Consider the following 26,070-nt stretch of genomic DNA (forward strand, 5'->3'; position numbering starts at 1 on the left):
GCATTATAAAATATCTTTTTTTACAGACTAAGTTGCACTATGTTACCAGTATTAAGCAAAAAAATTTTGGTCAAAAAATATTTAATATTTTTTGAGATATTGAATTTGTTTATTAAATGTTACTATATTTTCAATTGCAAAAACGCGGTTGTTGCCAAAGAAATATTCACTTGCTTAAGATCTCATTATTTTTATTTTTATGTATATTTTCGATAAATGTATCGATAAATTCAAATTTCAATTAAACTCCCCCCTAAAATGGCATTTGAAAATTATTCAAATTTATTTATAATTTGTTTTTTTAATAACGTCGCGGGGATTAAGTATTTTGAAATGCCGTTTCGATAATTGGGTTCCTGGGAATTTTTTACTAATTAACAAAATTTTTTTGTCGTTTTTTCTTTTTCTTTTTTTTTTCTTGGAGTTATATTACTACGGGCCCTTTTAGGGTTAAATTTTATTAAGAACGTCGAATCGCTGAGTTGTAGATTCTAGACCTAAAACTATTAAGATTTAACTAAGATCTCTTAAATAAAATGTGGCTACTTACTGAGTTACAGGGTGTTTTATTTAAAAATTTAAAAAATATTTTTACCAAATACTTTAAAACTATTTGACGTATCCTTATCATACTTGGCACAAGGTGTAGCTATTATACACCCTACTAAATTGTGATTAATAAACGTTTCTAGCTAGTGCCAGAGGCGTACGACAGGGGATAGTCAATGATTGACCCTTCCCAAATTCTACGCCACTGAGTGAATTACTATTTTAGCGAAATTTTTCGATTCTCCGATACTTTGTATGTAAATAACTTTATTGGTCTTGATGAAGTCATCAGTTTGAGAGATATTGGAAGTTTAAAATTAATGAATGAATGAATCAAAATAACTATGCCGTTTCATTTTGACCGTCCAATATCTCGAAAACTAATGACTTAATCGTTACCAGTAAAGAGTATATTATTTACATAGAAAGTATTAGAGAATAGAAAAATTTCGCTAAAATAGTAATTCCCTCAGTGGCGTAGAATTAAAGAAGGGTCAACCCTTACCTATTCCCTGTCGTACGCCTCTGGTAGCAGCTAGAAACTTTTATTTATCACAATTTAGTAGACTGTATAGTACTCACACTTTCTGCCAAGTATGATAAGGGTACGTCAAATAGTTTGAAAGTAATTGGTAAAAATAATTTTTAAATTTTTAAATAAAACACCCTGTAACTCGGTAAGTAGCCACATTTTATTTAAGTGATTTTAGACCAATCTTAATATTTTTAGGTCTAGAATCTACAACTTAGAGATTCGACATTCTTAATGAAACTTAACCCTAAAAGGGCCCGTAGTAATATAACTCCAAGAAAAAAAAAGAAGAGGAAAGAAAGACAAAAAAATTTGTTAATTAGTGAAAAATTTCCAGGAATCCAATTATTGAAACGGTATTTGAAAATGTTTAATCCCCGCGACGTTATAAAAAAAACAAATTATAAACAAATTTGAATAATTTTCAAATGCCATTTTAGGGGGAAGTTTAATTGAAATTTGAATTTATCAATACATTTATCGAACATATACAAAAGAATAAAAATAATAAGATTTAATATAGGTGAATACTGCTTTGGCAACAACCGCGTTTTTGCAATTGAAAATAGAGTAACATTTAATAAACAAATTCAATATCTCAAAAAATATTAAATATTTTTGGACCAATTTTTTTTTGACTAATACTGATAACATAACGCAACTTCTGATGTAAAATAAGATATTTTATAGTGCTTATTTAAAACGCTAAAAGTAATTTTTTGCAAATTTGTTTTTAAAGTTTTATGTGTAATTATTTAAATAAATAGGGGGTCAAATTTAATCTTGTAAGTATTATGTGAAAAATTTACCCTTCAAATTTGCAGAAAACAATCCTATACACCTTCATTAGTAATTGAATGACCTCAGCAGTTAAAAAAGTAAGTTTTTTGCAAAAAAGACCCCTTTTTAATTATTTAAACAATGATCCCCTTGTATGACTTGGATACTTTCTTGAAAATATCTTTTGTACCCACCTAAACTTTGATATAAAATTTGTTTCAACTTGTACGAATTTACATTTTGATTTACATGTAGTGTAATTTTATTTTACTAGACTATAGTCCAAAAGAAAAAACTCGTTATTGTTGCAAAGAATAAAGGTTTTTATTGAAAATAAATAGACCACTAAGACACTTAGCTAGGCAAATAGCACATCTCGGTACGTTATAGATTTTATTAATAATATGCTTAAGTTGTAAATTAAACGAAAATAAATAAACTAATTTTTGCGTGCAAAAACGAAAATATGCTTTATGTGGGGTTATCGAACAGGAAACAGGTAAAGATTATTGGTCTTGTGGAGCAAAGGAATGTATCAGAAGAACATAGCTGCAGTGGTAGGCGTAACACTTGGCGTTCTGTCTAATACCTATGCCAGGTAACAAGAATTAGGGAAGCTTAAAAATAAAGCAAGTAAAAGTCACCAAAGAGTAATAACGGCTCGTCACGATGGTTTAATTAACTAAGCAGTTAGAAGAGACACAACCATTTCTCACCTTCAGCTCCAAAGGCAGCTTTTGGAAGCTACAGGTGTTAGTGTTTCCGTTACAAGAAGAAGAGTTCATGACTAAGGAGTATAAACCAGGAGACAGTTTTAAATTCCCGAGTTATCCAGGCAGCACAAGATTGATCGCCTTAATTGATATCTTCACCACCAAAACTAGAATATTGGGAATTAACAGAATTTGCTATTTTCAGAGGAAGCCAGAATTTATGTGAAATCAGATGACTGATAAATTATTTTACTTAGAGGTCGAGGAAGACAAGCGAGAACGAAAACTGCCAAAACTGTTTACATATATATATATATATATATATACATATATATATATATATATATATATATATATATATATATATATATATATATATATATATATATATATATATATATATATATATATATATAAGGAGGAATTTTTAAGTTCGGGGTCGGCATTGTGATCGGTATAAAAACTCCTTTGATTTTCACCAACCTAGTTTAACAGCTCACAGGTATGTTAATTTGGTTCTAGAACCTGTAGTTAGGCTCTCAAGCGATGCAGTGCACCTCCACATACCATTAGAGTGACTAAAAGACTTCCTTGAAACAGAGAGATCACTGTTCTGGAGTGCCCTGCTTGCTCACCCTTCCTTAACATTATAGGCCATTTGTGGGATATGCTTAAAAGAAAAATTAGAGCTCGCGAGGATAATCCACAAAACACTGGCCGGCTCATACAAGCTGCTCTTGAAGAAAGGAACAACCTACCACAACAAAATGTTGACAATTTGATTAGGAGTGTACCCACGCAAGTTCAAGTTTGCTTAGGGGCTAGTGATGGTAACACTGACTATTAAAAAAATCAAACATAAACAAAAGCAATTTAAACATTATTCGTTTCTGAAACAACGTGTTTTAATTTGTTATTGGAATACTTTATTGTTTTATTAAATTGTTATATATTTATGATATCATTTTGTTTAAATAAATATTGTTTGACTTTGGTGTTCCTTTTTTTATATTCACTTAAAATAATAAGAAAAATCAGATGAAGTTTGGTTGTAAGTACAAACAAATATAGAATATCGTAGACATCCTAACCAAAGTTCAGTTGCATTTACAAAAGACAAATTTAATAAAATGATACAAAAATATTGTTGGATAAAAATAATCCAACGATTGAGAAATGTAGGTACATAGTCAATATAAGCCGCATTTGTGAATTTGTTTGGGTAACTACAATGCAAGGTTTTAACGGGATAAACTTTTATGTATCTAGTCAAACTGAGTTTCCCTCGGGGAAATTTAGACAAATAAAACTTAGTTAAATGAAAACTAGTAAGTTTGTTGTCATAAAAGTTTTAAGCAAATAAGTTTTTGTAAAAGTTTATTCGATTAAATAAAACTTCTTTTGATTATCCCCTATAAAAAATAATCCGAATGTTGAAAATTTAGTATTTAGATATGCATGATGTTAATAGTTACTTACGGTCATTCATAACAAATCATAATTTATATTCCAAACATGTATAGTTTCACTTTATGCATATTACTATTACCGTGCTAGTTCCCGTCCAATAACCGCAATGGATTTCCTATACGATTCATTACCTAGGTGATCCGCTGTTGATTCTGTAAGTCTTGAATTCACTTTTTTGTGTACACAACTAGTGTTTGTCGCAATAAAATCCAATAAAATGCAATATGTAATTAGGTTTTAACAGGTATTTCAGATTTATAAATATTATTTAAAATCTATTCCATGGTGTTACTTACCACGGATACAATGAAAATAAGAAGCGAAATGAAACTTTGGCCATAAGACCGTAAATACTGGACCAGTAGAGTAAAATATTGAAATGTGTAGGTGTAGATGTTTCTTTAGATGAAAATACGTTCCTGTTTACGTTGAAAATACGTCGCCTTTTTACTTTGAAAATACATATGGTAGGAGAGACCAAGCGGGAATTTTTGTAGTTACTCGAGCGCGTTAGACTATTACATGGGGAGAAACCTTGTACCCTGAAAATGTACCTCTACTATATATTGGCTCTTAATGCAGGGGAGTTCGTTAAGGGAGGGGACAGAAACAAAAATCTATCCTTAGAAAAACTCGAAATCGTCAGATTAAGATAAGGTAAGTTAAGTACATGCAAAACAGTGAATATTCCAAAAATTTGACGATTTGAGACATAAGGAAATGGGTGAGTCCCAAAGTTTTACAAGAAAAAAGAGAATATTTCGCGAAATGAATGACAGATCGAAAAACTAATGATGATACCAAATGATAAGAAACAACTAAAATGGAAAACTTTACTTAACTATTTTTGGTTTTAGGACCTGCTCTTCACAACCCAATAGGTCCCCATAACGCTCGAGTGACTGCACATTTAGCATACTTTGCTCCCCTGCCATTAGTGTTTTTATGTTATCACGAAAGAAAAAGAAGCAATGGAAAGATGCGATGAAATTGAGACTCTACAGTCACAGTGCAATAGTCACAATGTACATAGTAAAGTTTAAGCACTAACAGGAGGTGTAAGGTACAGAAAGGAAATCTAACTGATTCTCACGGAAACATCCTCAACAAATCAAGTAAAATAAGAACGTGGAAAGAATACCTTCTCCCGTAAAAGAGTTGCAGAGGATATGTTAAACTATTCTCTCAGGTTTCTAAGCCATGATGATCTTTTTCGACCTGGCCCTCTTCTTTCATCTACCTTGACTTGTATTATTAAGTGGAGTATGTTTTAATATCTCCCTGGGTGTCTCATAACATGGTCAAAATAAGTAAGTTTGCGATTTTTAACTGTTCTGACGATTTCCCTAACTTTTTCCATCCGATGCAAAACAAACTTCGTTACGAATTCTATACACTCAACTTATTCGTAGGAATTTTCGATACACCCAGATTTTAAAGGCTTCCAGTTTCTTGACGAGTACCTCCATTAAAGTCCAACCATTGACGCCAAACAAAAGAGTAGAGAACACATAAAATCTCACTAATCTAATTTTCAGACTCAAAGTAATATTGTTTTCACATATAACAGTTTCTTTACCTTAAAGAATGCAGCTGTGCCTTTTCTATACGTATTCTAATTTCTTTGCTAATGTCCCAGTTCTCATTTAGATTACAACCAAGGTGGCTGATACTGTTAGTTCTCTCCAGTTGTTCACTTTAAGCTATTACAACTTCCGGTTGTATTGGCGTTGTACTGACAACCATCACCTTTGTCTTTGCGGTGTTCAGCTCGAGGTAATATTTATCACACGTCAAAGAATACCTAGAGAAACTATTTGAAGACCAAAGCGATAACACCTTTGAGCTAGAATAAATTTTAAATGATGGACCAAAAATATTACAAGAAGAAGTTTATTCCGCAATAACACAGCTAAAGCAGAAGTTCCCGATAATATACAAGCAGAACTACTCAAACTAATGGACAACAAACTAATATCGATAATCACAAAGATACTCAACAAGATATATTATTATTATACGTCTGAAGACATACCAAACAAAATGGCTAAAGCCCTAATGGCAAATCATATGATAAGCCTTAAGTCATCTCGTAAAATTGTTCCTAAATATAATCCATAATATAATTTGCGATCTGTCCGGAAGTCAAATTTTTCCAACCATTTCGGGTTCATAAATGCTGTTGATACAAGAAATACTTTGCTCTCAATACAAGTCTTATTCCAGAGATGCAGAGACGTCATTTGCGACGTAAAGACATGTCCGGTTGATTACGAGTAAGCGTTTGATCGAGTGCACCACGCCAAGATAATTCAAATACTAAAAGAAGCAGGAACTAACTATCAATATTTGAAAATAATTAGAAATATTTACTGGAATCGGTCCGAAAATCTCAGTTGAAAGTGAACACACCGAATATTTGACAATCATGCATGGAGTGAAATTGAGGCTGTATTTTTTCTCCTCTAATCTTCAATCTATACTCTGAAACAAAATTTATCGAATCTTTGCACGAAACTGAACAAAGGAATTCTACTAAATGGGTACCGGCTAAACAACATTAGATATGCAGAATATGCAAATGACACCATGGTATTTGCGGACAACTTAGAAGATTTACAAGTCATTATTAACAAAACCACGTATTACAGTCAACAATATCGACTTAATATCGACTTAATATCGACTTAATGAAGACAAAGCTTATGATCATTAGGTAACGAAAGGCCAATTATATGTCAACCAAACCTCTGTAGAAAGAGTGACGCACTACAAAGAAATCGGCACCATAATAAGTAAAGAATAGACCAACAACCAAGAGATAAGAGCTCGCCTCTGGAAAGCTAGATCCACCTTCATCCAGATGGAGGCATTCTTCAATAGCCACAACCAGTTGTTTGGTAAAATAGTAAGAATGCTGCAATGGTACGTCTTTTCTGTTCATTTTATGGTGTTGAATCGTCGACCTTGAACGAAACGTGCGGAACATTGGAAACATTTGAGATGTGGCTCTATCGAAGAATACTTAAAATCCCGTGGACTGACCGAGTCACAAATGAGGAGGAATCAGGCTTTCAGTCAGATTCCCCGAATTATTTAGAAGGTTGCCGTAATTTCGAATAGTGAGTTGATAATTGTAATAGATAATTGAGAGATAATTGTTGATAATAGTGAGTTGGAGGATATAATTAGATCGATAATTTTTGATAATTTCCCATCAAGTATTTTACGTCAGACGTTGCTACGCAAAAATACATTTACTGACATTCATGACAATTATTAATGTTTTACAACTTGTCACAGAAAACACCAAGAAACAGGTTTAGCAAATATTTAGATGAAGATATTAATAAAATATTAGTTAAAATTATTTAAAAGATAGTTTTATTCATTAAATAATCTTACCGAACTACTCTAGAGCTCTTAAATTATCGATTTGTTTTGCCCTCGTGACACATAATTTCACTCCCCTTGGGGTCGTGAAATTAAAACTCTCAAAGTGTCACTTGGGATACAAATCGATAATTTTAGAGCACTTGTGTAATTACTACTGATTATTTCAATCATAGAGATTCTGAAGAATAGAAACCTACAAGAATAAAAATTACAGCGATTATTTCATTCATAGGAGATTCTGACCAATAGAAAGCTACAGAAATAAAAATTAAACTGATAATTTTTGATAATGTCGCGTCGTCAAGTATATTACGTCAGATGCCCTTCGTTGCTACGAAAAAATACATTCAGTGACATTAATGACAATTAATGTTTTAAAAATTATCAAAGTGATGGCTTTCAACCGTCAAATATTTATAACAACTGTGTGTTTAATTGTACTAATTTGTACTTACGTAAATAAATTACAATAAAATTTTGGTTTTGAACAGTTTTATTCATGAAATAATCGCAACAAATTGCACTCGATCTCTAAAGTTATTATCGAATTTTTGCCCTCGTGACACTTTGACATAATTTCACTCCCCTTCGGGTCGTGAAATTAAAACTGTCCAAGTGTCACTCGGGAAAAATTCGATAATTTTAGAGCTCTTGTGCAATTACGACTGATAATACTTTGTAATAATTTCCCGTCGTCAAGTATTTTTCGTCAGATTCCCTTCGTTGCTACGAAAAAATAAACATTCAGTGACATTATTGACAAAGACATTATTACAAAGACATTATTATATTATTATTACATTATTGATATTATTACATTATTGACATTAAAGATATTATTACATTATTGACAAAGAAATTATTGTTTTACATCTTGTCAAAGAGAATACCAGGAACAGGTTTAGAAAATATTCAGGAGAATATGTCAATAAAATATTAGTTAAAATTATTTAAAAAGACGTTTTTACATGATTTCAAAAAAGTTTTATTCATGAAACATTCTTACCGAATTGCTCTCAAGCTCGAATTATCGATTTATTTTGACCTCGTGACATAAATTCACTCCCCTTCAGGAAAATTAAAACTGTCAAAGTGTCACTCTGGATACAAATCGATAATTTTAGAGCTCGTGTAATTACTACTGATAATTTCATGAAATAATGACATCCATCTGATGAGTAAACTGCTTTGAATTATGAATTTATTAATTAAAAATTTAGTTCAGTTTATTTACGTTACTTTTAGAAAGGTTCCTATTAATGTTGGAAATTTCGTTTTAAGAGCCTAGGGGCAGAATTTCGGACCACTTCTTTTTAAATGCATTCATTTTTTTTGAATCCTCAGAAAACTAAGTATTTTTGAAAAATTGAAACGTTGAATTAAAGATTACATTATTACCGAGAGCCGAAAGTCCATAAAAACTTCTATAATGTTTATTTTAATAAGTTACAGGAGTAAAAAAGAAGAGAAAATTAAGTGTGAAAATTTTGTTTATTCTAAGAGACTTCCGGCTCTCGGTAATAATGTACTAATTTTTCATTTTTCGTTTAAATTCTTCAAAAATGTTTATTAGTTCTCACAGGATTCGAGAAAAATGAACACATTTAGAAAGCATTGATCCTAAATTTTGCGCCTACGCTCTTAATGAAAAATTTGAAATTAACATTACAAAACATAGGAATTACGTATAGTTATAGTGTAGTGTAACACATTTTATACTTTTTCGCGAGAATAGACTTACTTAATATGAAAGAAAGAAAACTGGAAGGGGTTGACAAACGACAAATATCTATAGAGTTAAGATATGTCTGCTTTGGAATAAAAATCGACCTCTTTTAGCATGTGCAGAAAAGCCAATGAACTTTGCCAAATATCAAGTTGGGCTCTTGTGTCCCACCCTATAATATAACAGAAAGATAATTTGAAGGTTTGGAAAAACCGGGGAAGAAATTAGGAATTAAATAAAATGCATTTTACTACACCAGAAATTTGTGTTGCAAGTTCCTCAGTAGTACATGACTTAGAGATTTTATACTTTAAAGAAATACACTTTAAATCTTCCACTAAAATATCCAGAGTTAAATTATTAAGGGCATAGGCGCAAATTTTCGGCTCTATTGCTTTTGAAATGCATATTTTTCTCGAATCTTACAAAAAACAAATAAATATTTTTGAAAAATTTAAACGCATAATAAAAGATTACATTATCACTGAGGGCCGAAAGTCCCTTAGAATAAACAAGAAGGTTTTTTTGAATGAGATATTTGAAATTAAAAATCACACTTAATTTTCTCTTTTGTTTTTCATACCTGCAACTTATCAAAATAAACATTATAAAAGTTTTCAGGGACTTTCTGCCCTCAGTAATAACGCAATATTTCATTCTCCATTTAAATTTTTCAAAAACACTTATTAGTTTTCACAGGATTCGAAAAAAATGATTGCATTTAAAAGCATTGGAGCCGAAATTTTGCGCCTACACACTTAACTATTTATACATTTTTAATACAATAAAATTAATGGTTTGATGGTTCATTTTAAAAATTTATAGTCTAAATAATCAACCCAATAATTTTATTCATGTTTACATTTTGCGTGTCTTGGCCAACAACTAAAACAATTTGATATGGATTTTAAAAGGTGAACTACCCTATACTTGAATATATAATCAATTATTCTTACCTGCATAAGAAAATAATGGATGATCATTACTGTGGTTATAAAATTTGCTCCAATAACACAAAGTAAACTGTTTCAAATCAGGAATCTGTGTTTTGTATTGAATGTACTGGAAGTAGAGGTCCTGCGTAAAACCTACTTTGTAAATTTGGCACTGGTCTCTTCCTGGTACGGCGCCATGTTGATAACTGAAAATCGTTACCCAGATTATTTTTGTCTATACAAAATGATAATTAATTTAATAGAAAAGCTGTTTTTATAGTATTTTATTTACTCATTAAAAAAACAATGGAAACCTAACAGATTTTTTAAAATTAGATAAATGTTAAGAAAGGAAGAGTTAAAGAGAAGAATAGTTAAAAAAAAGATATTGTAACGTTAGGCGAGGCAATGAAGCATTAAACCTAGGAATTTTGTGCAGTAAGATTATTCGTCGTGCAACTTTTTGCATTCGATTCGAGAGCATCAGGCAAACTTGTGAACTAAATTGATCTCCGGCAAAAAATGTTGTGCATATGAAAATGCAGTTTCAAAGTGCATCTCGAAGAGATGGAAAATGAAAAATTTAGAACTCAGGACATATTGACGGAAATGAGTTAAATTTTTATATTTGGGGGTTTTGGAGGTCCCTAAACACGAATTTCATGACGGCGATGGTTTCCGTGGTACCTGGTGCTCAGGGTGGAATTCGTCGCCTGGGACGATCGAATAATCCGCGGAACGATCAAATAATTCGCGAAATGGAGATCGGAGCGAAAAACTGAATAATACGTTTTCAATATTTTTCAAAAATCCATGGAATGACACTAAACACGTCACTCCCCCTCCCACACCTTGGAACTTGGGTGAGGGTTAACTTTAAAATCTTAAATAAGAACCCACATTTTATATTGCAGATTCTAATTGCCTACGTAAAAATAAGAAACTTTTATTCGAGATATTTTTTTGAAATGAGGATAGATGGCGCTATAATCGGAAAATACGGTTTATGGTGATGTCATAGGTAAATTATAGAAACTGTCTAATATCTCGAGAAATACACTTCTAAATAAAAAACCAAAAGATACGTGTTTAATATTTTTCAAGTACCTATCGAATAACATCAAACACGACTCTCCACTCCATCCCCTACAGGTGGGGTGGGGATAACTTTAAAATCTTAATCAAGGGCCCCCATTTTTTATTGTGAATGTAGATTCGTTACTTAAAAATAAGTAACTTTTATTTGAGACGTTTTTTCGAATTATGGATAGATAGCGCTATAATCGGAAAAACAATATTTATTAGCGCCATCTGTCAAAAATTCTAAAAAATGTTTCGAATAAATGTTACTTATTTTTTCATGGGAAATCCAAATCTGCAATAAAACACGGGGATTCCTATTTGATTTCAAAGTTATCCCCATCCCACCTCCAGGGGGTGGAGTGGAGGTTCGTGTTTGATGTTATTCGATAGATTATTGAAAAATATTAAACACGTATTTTTTGAGGTTTTATTTGGAAGTGTATTTCTGGAGATATTAGACCGTTGCTATAATTTACCTTTGGTATCACGATAAATCGTTTTTTCCGAATATAGCGCCATCTATCCATAAAAGCAACAAAAGTTGCTTATTTTTACATAAGCAATCCAAATCTGCAATAAAAAATGGGGTTTATGTTTAAGATTTTAAAGTTAACCCCACACCACCTCAAGGGGTGAGGGTGGGGATCGTGTTTAGTAGTATTCGATAGGTTTTTGAAAAATATTGTACAAATACTTTTCAGTTTTTCGTTCCAATCTTCATTTCGCGAATTATTCGATCGTCCGGCGAAATATTCTATCGTCCCAGGCGACGAGTTCCACCCTGGGCACCAGTTACTTCGGAAACCATCGCCATCATAAAATTCGTATTCAGCGACCTTCAAAACCCCAAGTATACAAATTGAACTCATTTCCGTCAATATTTCCTGAGTTCTAAATTTTTCATTTTCAATCTCCTCGAGATGGACTTTGAAAATGCATTTTCTTATGCACAAAAATTTTTGCCGGAGATCAGTTTAGTTCACAAAATTGCCTGACACTCTCTCGAATCGAATGCAAAAAGTTGCATGACGATTCATCTTACTTCACAAAATCACTAGGTTTTGAGCTTTTTAGTGCTTCGTTGCTTCGCCTACGTACAAACTTACAAAATATTTGTTCAGACATATTATTATTTTAACCTTATTTTTTTGTATATAGCCAGCTTTTCATTTAGCTCGTGAATTTTTACATTGAAAATATACCGTTTTTGTTTTTTCCCTCACGGGGGATAAAATGCTGATGAATTAGATATGTGAATATGGATTTTTAGGTAAATTCCATTTAATTAAAAATCCATCATCGACATTAGGTATACCATTTTTTCACTTTAAGTTTAACTAACATTGTACAAGCTTTTGAAACCGTTTTAAATAATTTTTCAAATGTTAAAAATTAAAGGGAGTGAATTAAATGGTTGATGTAGATCGTAATGGAATATAAATATTTCTAACATCGATGTGCAAGCTTTAATAGCTTCGGTTTTAGAATAGACTTTAATCGCTGTCGACACAACTTCATTTTACCTCTCGTTAGAGATCGCTATTAGCATTTATTAGCGCATCACTTTATTAATAATGGTCACCTGGATGTTAGGAGTCGGTTCAATTCAGTCCTCTCACAAAGTTTTCCTGATGAAACTTAATGCGTCTTCTAGCTACCGATTATTCAGCAATCTGAAGAATATCTGAAGAATGAGTTAACGTGAAGTAAAACACTCCCTGGTGTAGTTGGTATAATATTTTAATAAAAAATTTAAACTTTTAAAAAATCCAAAAGGATTGCGTTCAAAACGTTTTAGGACTTATCAGTCCATCATCAGTGAACTTCCTGTCCTTGCAAAATAGCCACATAGCAAAAATTATAAAATAGTTTGGCTTAAAGTGGATGTCAATGGATTACTTCCAGCAACATGATGATCTATTGTTCTACGTTAACATATTTTTTGTTATTAGGTCTGCGTGGAACCACGTATTAAGCCAAACTATTTTATAATTTTTGCTATGTAGTTAGGACATTTCACCTAACCAGTGTTTGGCATTGTGGCTATTTTGCAAGGACAGGGAGTTCACCGATGATGAAAACGTTTTGAACGTAATCCTTTTGGATTTTGTAATAAAAATTTTAAGCTTTTATTAAAATAATATACCAACTATACCAAGGAGTGTTTTACTTCACGTTAAGTCATTTAACTAGATGGTATACAGCCAACTTTCGGGAATTATCCCTTTTTATTTATTTATTATCTGAAGACTTATTGTATTGAATATGCGGGGCAATTCGCGAAGCAGTGCAAAGCCCACAGCCTACCATTTTTTGCAGTTGGGTACATCTCAATGAAACTTCTTGCATTCGATTCTTAAGAGCCTTAGGAAATTTTGTAAACCAACGTGATGATGACGAAATGAGAATAGGATTACTGAACATGGAAAATGCCTTTCAAAAATGCATTCTTGCGGACCAAGAGGGTCCGCAAGATGGCTCCTCCCGACCTACATGTGTCTATAAATTACACATTAAACCACCATCGACTGAAAGATACCATGTAATAAAATATTCAAGAATCGTTATTTTAAATGTTTGTGTGTATACAATTTGTTATCCAGCCTTAATCGCTTCTATCTCTCCCTGTTGGTCAGTTTGTGTTGTGTTTTCCTGTACTTTGCTGATGATGGCTCGTGTTGAGTCGAAACGCGTCCAATAAAGATTTTAATATTTAACTTTTTAAAAAATTTTGTGGTACATTCTTAGAGTCGAGTACTTTGTTACCTCTAGATCACATTTGTGAACTATGGATACTTCCTTTTATGTTTATACCAAAAGTTACATCTTCTTTTTGTTAAAAATACACTTGATTTAAAAAAAAACTATTAAGTAGACAACAGATATTAAATACTTACATTAAATTTATTTTCACATACACGAAGACTTTGTGAATGAACTAAAATATATTTAATGCGTAACAGATTTTTCGTATATATAAAAGCGAAGTTCACGTAAAAGTTAAGTGCCTTTATAGTTCACAAACTTTTTCCTGATTTCACAAACTAATTTCATTTAGAAGGATGTAATTAAACATTAAAACATATTTTTTTTAGTACCAAACAACTTTTCTGAATAACAATTTTCATATTGTGAAATATACAGGTACTTTACTCTTGAGTGAAATTCATATTTTTTGACATACCTCGTATAAAATTAATAAAATGTGATACCTGATGGTTGCATCTTAAAATCTATATGATGCCGAGTATTTTATAAAATATAACTTATTTTCGTAAAACTGATAATAAAAAAGTTATCAATAGGTTCCAAGTTACGCAGACATAGGTACTGTATAAGAGCTCAAAAAAATTTTTTTATTCAACATTTATTATTGTTGAAGCTTATTATTAAATGTATTTTAGGTAAGTTTTACAGAAAAAAGTTTTGATCACTTTGTATAGACATTGTTTAGCTGGTAATTTTCGGTTTTTGTGTTACATTTTTTTATTTTTCTTAATTTTTCTAAAAAGAAATTATTTATTTCTTTTCTAAAGTAAAATAATTAAGTGTATTTTAAGGATTGCATCCTAAGCTTTAAAAAAACCTATAAAATTGTAATAAATCTGTTCAAACTTGAGTAATACCGTCTAGTATCTAAGTTGGTATATCTAAGTAGTAATATCTAGTATATCTAAGTAGTAATTCTGTAAAACTACGAAGTTTTCAAAAATTACATTTTTTGAGACAAGACGTGTCGTATAATTTGCATTAAGTTTTTGACATTTTTTTGAATATAGTAAGTAAGATATCTTAAAGGTAAGTTGTGCAAATTTGAGAGTTATATATTTAAAATTGTATTAGTTACACATTTTTCAATCATTTTTTAACAAAATTCATGTCTCATAACAAAGTCTCATTTTCTACCCACACCGTATTTATGCCCATACATTTTGTATCTTTTTATTGTAACATATATTATATTGTAATAAGATAACTTAGTTGTTCTTCTTTCATGTCGCATGTAAAATCGCATTTGATCTATTAGTTATAGAATTATATTAAAATAACTCAACCGTGCACTTAGCCGAACCCTAGTTTACAGTGCGCCAATGTTTGTGGCAAGGGTTACTTTAGCGTTATAAATAAAAAATTATGGAAGGTATAGATTTAATTTTAGAAATATCGTTAAATAAGGTTTTCTTTTGTAAAATTTTCTGAATTTTTCAATGGTCAAGTCAGTTTTTTTCTACGATTTATATTTCCGAAGTTACTTAAAAAATCAACTAATTTCGCAGTTCATTTGTTTAATAAAAAATGAAGCCACCACTTCTGAAGTAGAACTTTTTGATATATTGTTTTTTAAACATTTCTTAATCAAATTACAAAAAGTCATATCTTGTTTGTTTTTTTTTTTTGAAGTCAAAATCTATCTTGACTCCCCTACTAGTGGTATTACTGGTAAGTATCTTCTCACAGATTTGTGGAGAAGTGTATATGCAGCAAAAGATTTTCATATGTTAACGCATTATTTGGGTCTATGGAACTAACCGATAAGACAGAAACTAAAAATATGACGAAATAAATATAAAATATATTTATTCCGTCATATTTTACAGTAGGTATATTATATTGTAAAATAGATATAGCGTTATAAGACATAAGGGCTTGATCACAGTTTATATGGACATTCTTTTAATTTGCTTTATTTCGTTGTTATTAAATTAATTAAATAATATTTCTGCAAAGTACTTACTCATCTCCATATCCGTCAATTAATGGGGAGTTATGTATACCTTGGTAAACATCATGCTGGTACGAATGAAAAATGTTCGAGTCATGAATACCTGCTACAGAAGAAAGAACTAAAACTAGGGAGATAGCTAAAATTTTGTACATCTTTAATTCAAGTGCCTCTGGATTGTGAAGTTATGGCTGGTATTTTCTTTGGTTACTTGTCACAAGCTGTTAGCATATGTCATCTGAAAAATAATATTTTATTAATAATTTCTACGGTTCAATTCTGTTGTAAAGTTTAATATATTAGGTATTCTTAAATATATTTTTCTATTCTCATATTATAATAATATATCAACTATGATTTCACTACCTGTATCATAATATACTTTATTATGATACAGATTTTCATTACGATACAGATGTTTAACCAACAGAATCGCGATTTGGCATTTGCGATAAAGGTGGCGCACGCGCAGTGACCCATAGTAAATCAAATACATACGCTTTGCCAGTTCTTAATATGTAAACAAACTGTCAAAATGACAAACGACTTATGCTCTTACGCCATATTACATGCATAGAATCGGCTTGTCAGATACTCCCAATTGTACTTGTGGCAAAATCGGAGATCTAACACATGTCATATTAGAATGTCATTTAAACATAAATAACATAAACGACCTTTATAAAGAATTAAAAGATTTAAAATGTTTTTTCCCAATAAACCTTAATACTTTAATATTTACAAATGATATGGAAATTCTTCATCTCATTTATAAACATGTTAAATTATGTAAATACAAGTTGTAAACTTAATATAATAGGCATAATTTGTTAATGTGGTTTGAAAAAATTTTAAAAAAATATATATATAAAAAAAAACACATAATAAAATAATAACAAAAAAAATAATAAATAAAAAAAAAGAAAAAAAAATAGAAACAAACATAAAAAAAATAGAAACAAACATAAATAAAAAAAGAAAAAAAAATAGAAACAAACATAAAAAAAAAGAAGTGTTTCGCACAAATTAAAATATATTTTATATTTAAAAAACAGTAAAATAATTTAAAAAAAAAACAAAATAAAAAAAGCTACACAATGTACCAATGTATCTATAAAAATAATATTGTAGAATGTACTTATGTTTATAAGAAATTTATGACTATGAATCTGCAATCAATCACAAACAAGTCTGGCTAATTGGCTCTGCCAAAGCCATTTTTCAAAAAAAAAAAAAAAAAAAAAAAAGACAAACGACTTAATTTGTTTGAATTACAAAATTAATAAATTTGAATATATATTTGTTGTAAATGATCATAGAAAAAATCGTGTATACAACTTACATTTAATTATCATTATGAAGCTCGTACTCAATACGAAACTCGCCGCTAGGCAGCTCGTTTCGCATCCCTCATCCTCGCTTCATAATGACCATTATTAAATGCTCGTTGCATAATATACTAATTAATATATTATAGTTATTATATTTTATATTAAATATAATTGTATAACTTAATGTCTTTTAAATAGGTTAACACTGTTGAGATTTTTTTGGTCAAAACTGTTTCAAGATTATCATCTATGATTCCGTGGAATCTTCTTTCTTCCAGGAATACCGGACATTGCGGATAATTAAACAGGATTTATGTTTAACTATCAACGACACAGATAGAGCAGATTCGTAGTGGTTCTTTTGTTATTAAGTATTTGTGTATTAAGGCAATATGGCCAATTCTTAGAAAGTTTGAAGCTTTCTTTCTGTTATTTGAAGATGTCTTCTCTTGTTTCTTGTGCTGACTTGCTTTCTTCTGTTTGAAAGATTATCCAGGACAGCATTTATATTTGGGCAGATTACATTTAATTTTGTACCTACTTTTCCCACTGATTTTGCCATGCATTAGTATAATGTATTTTAACCAGGTTCTGGAGGTCGGGTCTTAACTTTGCAGTGTGGTTTGAATTTATTCGACGTTTCTTTGCCAGTTGATCTACTTTATTTCCATAGATATCTGTATGTGACGATATCAATTAAACCACTTAATTTCCTAATCATCGCGGTATTTCTAGTTCGTCTTTTATTGTTTGTAAAATGGTGGTTTTGGTACGTATTTGTTTGCATTTAATGAGTTTGCTATTAAAATATAGAAGAATTACTCTTTTTCAAGAAGGTTAGGGATTACAAAATAGCTGTGGCTTCACCTGTAAGTATACCTACTGCAGTTTATGGGTGTCGATATTCTATAAGAATTTTCATTCCAGTAGTAGCAGTAGCTTGACCACTTGAGTTTTAGAGACATCGGTAAAAATTTTGCAAATAGTTAGGATAGTGGTCTAGAATTGGAATCAATAGATGTTGAATCATTGTGGAATTTTTAGTTGATTTGGGATACCTACTTTGTGAGTGTAAAGTCAATACTAAATGGATGGCTTGTGCATGGAGGAAAGTTTGTATTAATTTATATTTAGCGATACATTGAGTTGATTCTTATCGCAAGTTATGACTTTATTCTTTTTATAAGTGGTGTAGATATTTTAGTTTTTGTGTTATGGAAGACAAATTAAAGAGGAAGTTAACATTACCTTTTTGGGCCGAAATTATGTTCTTCATTACTTAATACAACAAACCGAAAGTACTTTACTTTTATAGTTATATAAACATCATTAATGGAAAAAATTATCTGGTGTTTAGTATATAGTAAACCATTTATGGCCGAAGATAATTAAAGTAATTGCTAATAAAATATTTTCTGCTGTTAATTTTTTTAAATAATAACTTCATTAATACCTCATTACGAGTTTTTTACAAATTTTTTGGATTGAGCAATCTAAAATACATAAATAATACTTTCGCTTCAGACGAAATAGTATTTCTTTCTTAAAGTCTTTTCTATTGACAATAATATTGTCTTTAAATTTACGTTAAATATTTTTCCAATGTACTCTTTCGCAAAAATCTTCGGTAAGGTAATCTGCGTTCAGTTGATTAAAATTTATCTGAAATATTACACTTTTTGTTATCAGTACGTCTTAGACTTCTTTATGTACAGGGTGTCCAGGAACTCTACCGACAAACGGAGACAGGAGATTCCTCAGATGATTTTAAGACAATTTAGCCCAATTCACATAGTCCAAAAATGCTTCCTAAGAGAGCTAGAGTTTTTTGAAAATGGTATTGTAATTAGTTTTTACTTGTAATTAGTAAATACCTCCAAAACGCTTATATTTAGAAAAACGAAAATTGGCAAGCGTATATATCTTCCAAAGATAATTCGATTTCATTCATTGCGTACGGGTCATAGGCGTCCGTTTTAAGTAGGGCAACGGTTATTTTATCGCATAAATTTTTTGTCTTTAATTTTTCAGAATTTTTGACATTGGATTATTAAATTTCAAAATTTATGGAATTTCAAAAAGTATTGCAAAACCAAACTATTTAGAAAAACGAAAACTGGTACGTTTATTTATATTCCAGAGATGAATCGATTTCATTATTTGCGAATTTATAGTAGAGGTCATATGCGTCCGTTTTGGTTAGGTCAATTATTATCGCATAACTTATTGTCTTTAGTCTTTAAGAATTTTTGGCACTAGATTAATAAATTATGAGGTATTCTAGTGCTACAAGTAAAAAACTTTTGCCTTAAGTTGATAAAATACACCATTTTTCTCATAATTTTTTTTTAATATTTTTTGAAATTCAAAATTCAAAAAATTTTTAAATTGATTTCTCAAAAATGGTGTGTCCTATCGACTTAAAGCAAGAGTATCTTTTAGTACTACAACATCCTGAAATTTAATAATCCAGTGTCAAAAATGCTGAAAAGTTGAAGTCAAAAAAGGATAAAATAACCGTTACCCTACCCAAAACGGGCGCCTATGATCGGTACTGGAAATTCGCAATGGAAAAACTCAATTTATCTTTGGAAGATAAATACGCGTACCAATTTTCGTTTTTCTAAATACGTTTTGGAGGTATTTAAGAAAAACTAATTACAAGACGCCATCTTCGATGTGTTCTAGCTCCCTTAGGAAGCATTTTCGGACTAGGTGAAATGTGTTAAATTGTTTTAAAATTATCTGAAGAATCTCCTGTCTTCATTTGTCGGTAGAGTTTCTGGACACCTGTATATAGGGTGAGGCAGATAACTGGCCTATTAGAAATATCTCGAGAACTAAAAGCAACAGAATCATGAAAATTGGAGTAAAGGGGTTTTGAAGGATGATCTATTAAATGAAAATATTTTCATCTCTTTGCAACTTCCGGTTATACCGGAAGTTGCTGATAATTTCGTTTTGTTAAATGGGACACCCTGTATATTTTTACATTTTTGGATTCTATTCGATGTCTCCTTTCTTAAAATATGAGGTTTTGTAATATTATACAGGATAATTTAAAAGATAATTACGTTTTTTTATTAATTTCGTAGCAACATTCACACCCTGTAGAATTGTAGTAGGTTGACATCTAAAACTCTACTTACGTTCAAAATGAATTTTAATATGCTCTACTATTGTTACAAATCATTAGTATAGCTAAATTTTTAATTTTAGTATACAGGGTTGGTCGAAACTCGAAATGAGTATTTTCTGAGTTTTCTTAAACGGAACACCCTGTATTTTTGTATTGTAGTGAAATGATATTTTATAGTACTTTTTATTTCTTAAGCATTCCCTATACCTAACTACTTTAATTTGTGAGTTATTGGTGATTCAAGCTAAACATTAATTGCAACAAAAAATACGTAAAATTTTATTAGGTTGGCCGTGAAAATACTCAATCCCAAAATAATTTTTCAGAAATAAATACATATTAATCCAGACTGGTCCTTAAAATTACCAATAATGGTTGAGCTATCAAAATACCTACGTAGTTAAGATTGTTGGTGCGATTAACAATTAAAAACAAATTAAAGCAGCTAGGTATAGGGAATGCTTAAGAAATAAAAAACTACCATAAAATATCATTTCATTACAATACTAAAATACAGGTTCCGTTTAAGAAAACTCAGAAAATACTCATTCCGAGTTTCGACCAACCCTGTATACTAAAATTAAAAATTTAGCTATACTAATGATTATTAACAATAGTAGAGTATATTAAAAATCATTTGAACGTAAGTAGAGTTTTAGATGTCAAACTACTGCAATTCTACAGGGTGTTAATTTTGCTACGAAATTAATAAAAAACGTAATTATATTTTAAAATACCCTGTATAATATTACAAAACCTCATATTTTAAGAAAGAAGACATCGAAGAGAATCCAAAAATGTAAAAATATACAGGGTGTCCCTTAAAAAAAACGAAGTTATAAGATGAAAATATTTTCATTTAATAGATCATCCTTCAAAACCCCTTTATTCCAATTTTCATGGTTCTGCTGCCTTTAGTTCTCGAGATATTTCTAATAGGCACTTTATTTGCCTCACCCTGTATATGCTCAATATAGTCACTAAGATAGCCTAAATAAATATGTTTTCCACCTACCTCTACCGAAAGTATACTTTTTCCTGACCTGATTGTAGGGAGCAAAGGCGTACTTTTCCTCCCTAGGGAGTAAAAGTACTTTTTCTCCCTAGGGAGTAAAAGTAAAAGTGACATGGTATGTGACATGAGTCATGGTATGTCATTGATGAAATAATTTATTGACCTCCTATATAATATTCTGTTATCTATTACATAGGTATCTATACATTTTAATGTTTATTTATCGAACACCCTGCATTTTGCAGAATGGTAAAAAACAGTAAATTGATATTTTAAAATTATTTAAAAATGAAAAAATTACTTGTTATTTGAGGAAGGTGGAAAACTCATATTATGTATAACATGGAAGTAAAGTGCCTTTTCCTCCCTTGAATGATTACTATATACTTCATTCTCGGGAGGAAAAGTACCACTTTCCTCCCTTCTTATACAAATAGCTAATAATAGCAGTTTTACCGCCCTAAGGATATCTATTTCTTCCTAAAGTTATTTTTCTATGAGTTCTATGCTTAGTTTGACACTCTGATTCCAATATTTTTTTATTATTCTAATGTTAATGGATGTCAATTTTATTTGTATCCAGAATATTAATTAATTTGTCGGGTTGGACCCTGTCGAAAGTACTGATGAGCTGCTAAATAGCAGACGGCTTTTTTTTAACTGCTATCTGGTTCTTAGTAACTGCTGCTACGACCGGCTTCGAAATTAGCTGCTATTTTTGTAGCAGGCGATTCGAAGCTGACCGAGGCTGATTATCAAGTTGGGTGTATTTTGGCGATTTCGAATGTTTCAAGCTCTGCGAACTGCTATTTTGATTATCTATGACTATGAGGGAACGGTAATTCAGGTTTGAGCCAATTGAACCTTTAAAATAATTATTGTAACTGAAAACTTTACTGAAAACTTTACTTTACTTTACTTACTGAAAACTGAAAACTGTGTGTCCTACACTACTCAAATATCTTTCATTACTATTTTACTTGCTGTCTATTAGTAAAGTGGAGGGCATTGCTTTATATGTATTTCGTTTGGAACGATTTCCGAAGTGGAAGCTGAAACGTCAACTAAATTTAATTACTAACTCATAGTCTGGCTTATTTCCAGTAAAAATAGTAAATTTAAATAAAACTATAAATTACGACTAACTTAGGCAGGCCGCACATCAAAGAAACATGAAACGTAAATCACGTTTCATGGAAATAAAACACTGCTAAACAAATAGACGTCCGGCCATTTATGAAACTTTCCGAAAATAAAAATGTGTTATGAGCATGAATCACACTGGTTTCATTGGTAGGCGGACTTCAAGATTTGTTTAGCCGTGTTTAATTTTCATGAAACGTGTTTTACGTTTCATGTTTCATGTTTTTCGTTTCATGTTTCGTTGGTGTGCGGCTTGCCTTAAAGTACCAGCTATAACTGCTACTTTCATTTAACAATAGCAGAAGCAACTGCTATATCAAAATAGCGGGTCAGATACGTCTTTAGTCGAAAGCTTGTTCTTCTTCAGACCTGTTCCTTTTATTTGCTGATCTTGTTATTTGTTGCATTTTATCTCTGAATAGTTCCTTGGCATATTTGGTCCATCTATTTAGTTGATGTTTTGTCCCTCTGTATTACATGAATTTGCTTTTGTTTCATCATTATCATTTTCTTTACTTTTCGATGAACATTAAAGCATAAAAAACAGGAAAATCCCCGAGTACCCTTTTTGTATCAATTTAGTGTCAGAAAGCCTTGAACTTACCGAAGATGACGTGCATAGTAGTGACTCTGTGCACTAAGTGCTTCGAGGGTCGGTTTTTATGTCCCATTCGTGTTCAGAAACCCGAAACTCCCGAGTTTTCTATTTGCCTCAATTTGGTGGAAAAAATTCTCGAAACTTCATAATATAACGTGTCTCAGTGGTGACCTTGGGCACGGTGCTCCGGGGATCGATTCTGATGAGGTATTCGTGTTTAGCGATCTCCTTCAAGTAAAAAAACTGGTCCTAAATATACTAATTTTAACATGTTTATGCACTTTTGGATGCATTTTATGCACTTTAAAATAGAATTATGCATTTCCACCCATTTTTCTATTGTAGACATTTTCCTGACGTCGGAGTCGCGTCATCCCGAACACAATGCAAACATTGCAAGTCGGTAGGTGCTACATTTAAAAATCGATTTATTCCGATGTTTTTTGTTCTAAATGCCCTGGTCTATTTAGACCAGTGATACTCAACCTGCGGCCAGAAGACCGCATGCGGCCGTCTATCTTTTTTTATGCGGCTTGAAGACTAACTAAAGGGCCCTGTTATCAAATTATTTATCAAATTTCACGTGTTTTTCAAATTATTGATAGTATTAATATAATAATTTTTAATAATAAATGATTTTCAAATTATTCAAATAGATTCAAATAGATGATTTTATATTTCAAATTATTTGATAGTATGCCGATGTGTTTGAGGCGTGTTTGAGGCGTATTTGGGCGTGAGGCAGACAATTTAATGACTTTAATTTTAAATTATATTGAAATTTTTAAGAACTTTGATTAAACAGCAAGGTATTATTAACTTTTAATAATAAATTATTAGAGTTAATGAACAAATACTAATTTTAAAAATAATCAATACTCATTTACCATATTGCAACGACCCATTTAGTAATCACAAGGAAAATTCAGGTCCGGATTAACAAAAAAAAATTATTAAAATTGTGACCTTGAAACAACACCATGTATACTAAAATTTTCAAAATTCTTCTGAACATTTGAAAAGATCACAAAAAACTAAGTTTAATTGCTCGCTTCAATTTTTTGCGCAGATAATTTAATGACATTAATTTTAAAATTATATCGAAATTTTTGTTTTGAAAGTTCGAGTTTTTAAAAATTTCGACATAATTTCAAAATTAAAGTCACTGAATTGTCTGCGCAAAAAATGGAAGCTCCATTAAAGCTCTTTTCAAATGTGCAAACGGGTTTTGAAAATTTCAATATATATGATGTTGTTTCAAGGTCACAATGGATTTATAATTTTGTCTAATCCGGACCTGGATTTTTCTTGTGATTAGAAGTTGGGTGATTTGGGTTTTAAATGTGACATATGTGTAACAAATATCAAAAAAAATATACAAGGTGGTTATAAAATTATGGGTCCAGAAAGAAATGGGCAAAATCGATAAAACACCCTGTAATTCGGTTATAAAGTCGGTGGAGCAATAAATTTAGTATGTCTAGAACCGCCTCATTTACCTCTATTCGCCATTAAAGTATTTCCAATTCCCAATGAAACCCCCTGTATACTATCTACTTCATCTTGATTGCGGCCCGCAAGCTGTGGCAATAGCTACTATGTGGCCCAGGAATGAAAAAGGTTGAGTATCGCTGATTTAGACGGTAAAATAAATCGGTGCCGCCCAAAATCTCGACAGCCAAAATTCCGACAGCCAAAATCCCGACGGCCAAAACACCGACACGCCAGAATCCCGACAGGCCAGAATACCGACAGGCCAGAATCCCGACATGCAACAATCCTCGCATAAGTAAAAATTCCGACCACTACATTTTGTCTAGTAGCAAAAATTACAAAACAGATGGCCATAAACAAAAAACAAGAACTAAATGTAATTATATGTTAAAAAGAAACTTATCAAACCTGTCGGAATTCTGGCCTGTCGGGATTTTGGCCGTCGGGATTGTGACGGTCGGGATTTTGGCTGTCGCGATTTTGGGGTAGACCCAAAATAAATATGTACGCATTTTTAGAAAATATATTGATATGTCACTTCTATGGTATATAGCTTTATCAATAAAATTAGCAAAATATGTTAATAGAATATAATTAAAAACTAAATAATGAGTTTGGTTAAAAAGCACTAATTAATGTAAATTAAAAGACGTTTTAGATTTTAGTAGGTTCCTTTATGTTTTAATCAGTACACCGCAGTTCAATAATGGAACAACGAACTTTTTCCTCTTCAAGGTTTTTAACAAAAACAAAGACAAGTAAGGTTACTTAACCACAAATCGGTAATAAGGTGTAATGTTTACACTAACCTCTCGCCGATTTAGCAACAAATTTCACCTGTAAAGTTTTATAGTGTTTACGGATTTTTTATGTGCAATTATTTTGTATTTTATTCGTTTTGTAATGATGGTATGGTGTCACTTTTATTCAGCAAAATATCATCTTTAACTGTGTTAAGGATATTTAACATCTTTGAATATAAGAATATGTTTTATATTATCACCATAATAATTGCGGTTTAGGAAAGTAATATTTTATTAATACCAATAAATTGCACTCACGGGAATGCCGAAAGAAGTGGAAACTTCTTAAATTGCATTAAAATTATAAGTACCTACCTATTAATTTGAGATAAATAAAATTTATAATTTTTTGTTGATATTATGTACTTACATGTAAAATGTAAATATTTATTATTAGTCCAGGGTAATAAGGTTTTTCCCATGACACTCGAGCAGCCAGGGAACTGAAGCGTTTTTTCGACAGGTAATACCTATAAGAGCAAATTGTAACTATTTCCTCCGTAGGATCTGGCGGCCATTTTTATTTATAAAGAATTAAGTGTCAAAAAATGGCATTTTTCCTTTTTTTTTTCAAATCAATGGAAAACAGTGAAACTTATGGTTTTTTTAGTACAAATATCTTTGAGACTGAAAAAAGCTT

The 26,070-nt window shown here is 31.0% G+C and overlaps 1 protein-coding gene across 1 annotated transcript in view; it reads right to left on the reverse strand.

Moving 5' to 3' along the window:
* The window catches only part of LOC114325320 (uncharacterized), a 170,132-nt gene that overhangs the window by 85,880 nt on the left and 58,182 nt on the right, over positions 1 to 26,070 (reverse strand). The window contains exons 2-3 of the mRNA XM_028273363.2: positions 15,920 to 16,145; positions 10,123 to 10,307 (exon numbers count right to left, since the gene is read on the reverse strand). Coding sequence (XP_028129164.1) covers positions 10,123 to 10,307; positions 15,920 to 16,062 — 328 coding nt within the window. The 5' untranslated portion in view covers positions 16,063 to 16,145. The remainder of the gene's footprint in view (positions 1 to 10,122; positions 10,308 to 15,919; positions 16,146 to 26,070) is intronic.

This window comes from Diabrotica virgifera, chromosome 6 (genome assembly GCF_917563875.1).
Source record: "Diabrotica virgifera virgifera chromosome 6, PGI_DIABVI_V3a".
Taxonomy (NCBI): Eukaryota; Metazoa; Arthropoda; class Insecta; order Coleoptera; family Chrysomelidae; genus Diabrotica; species Diabrotica virgifera.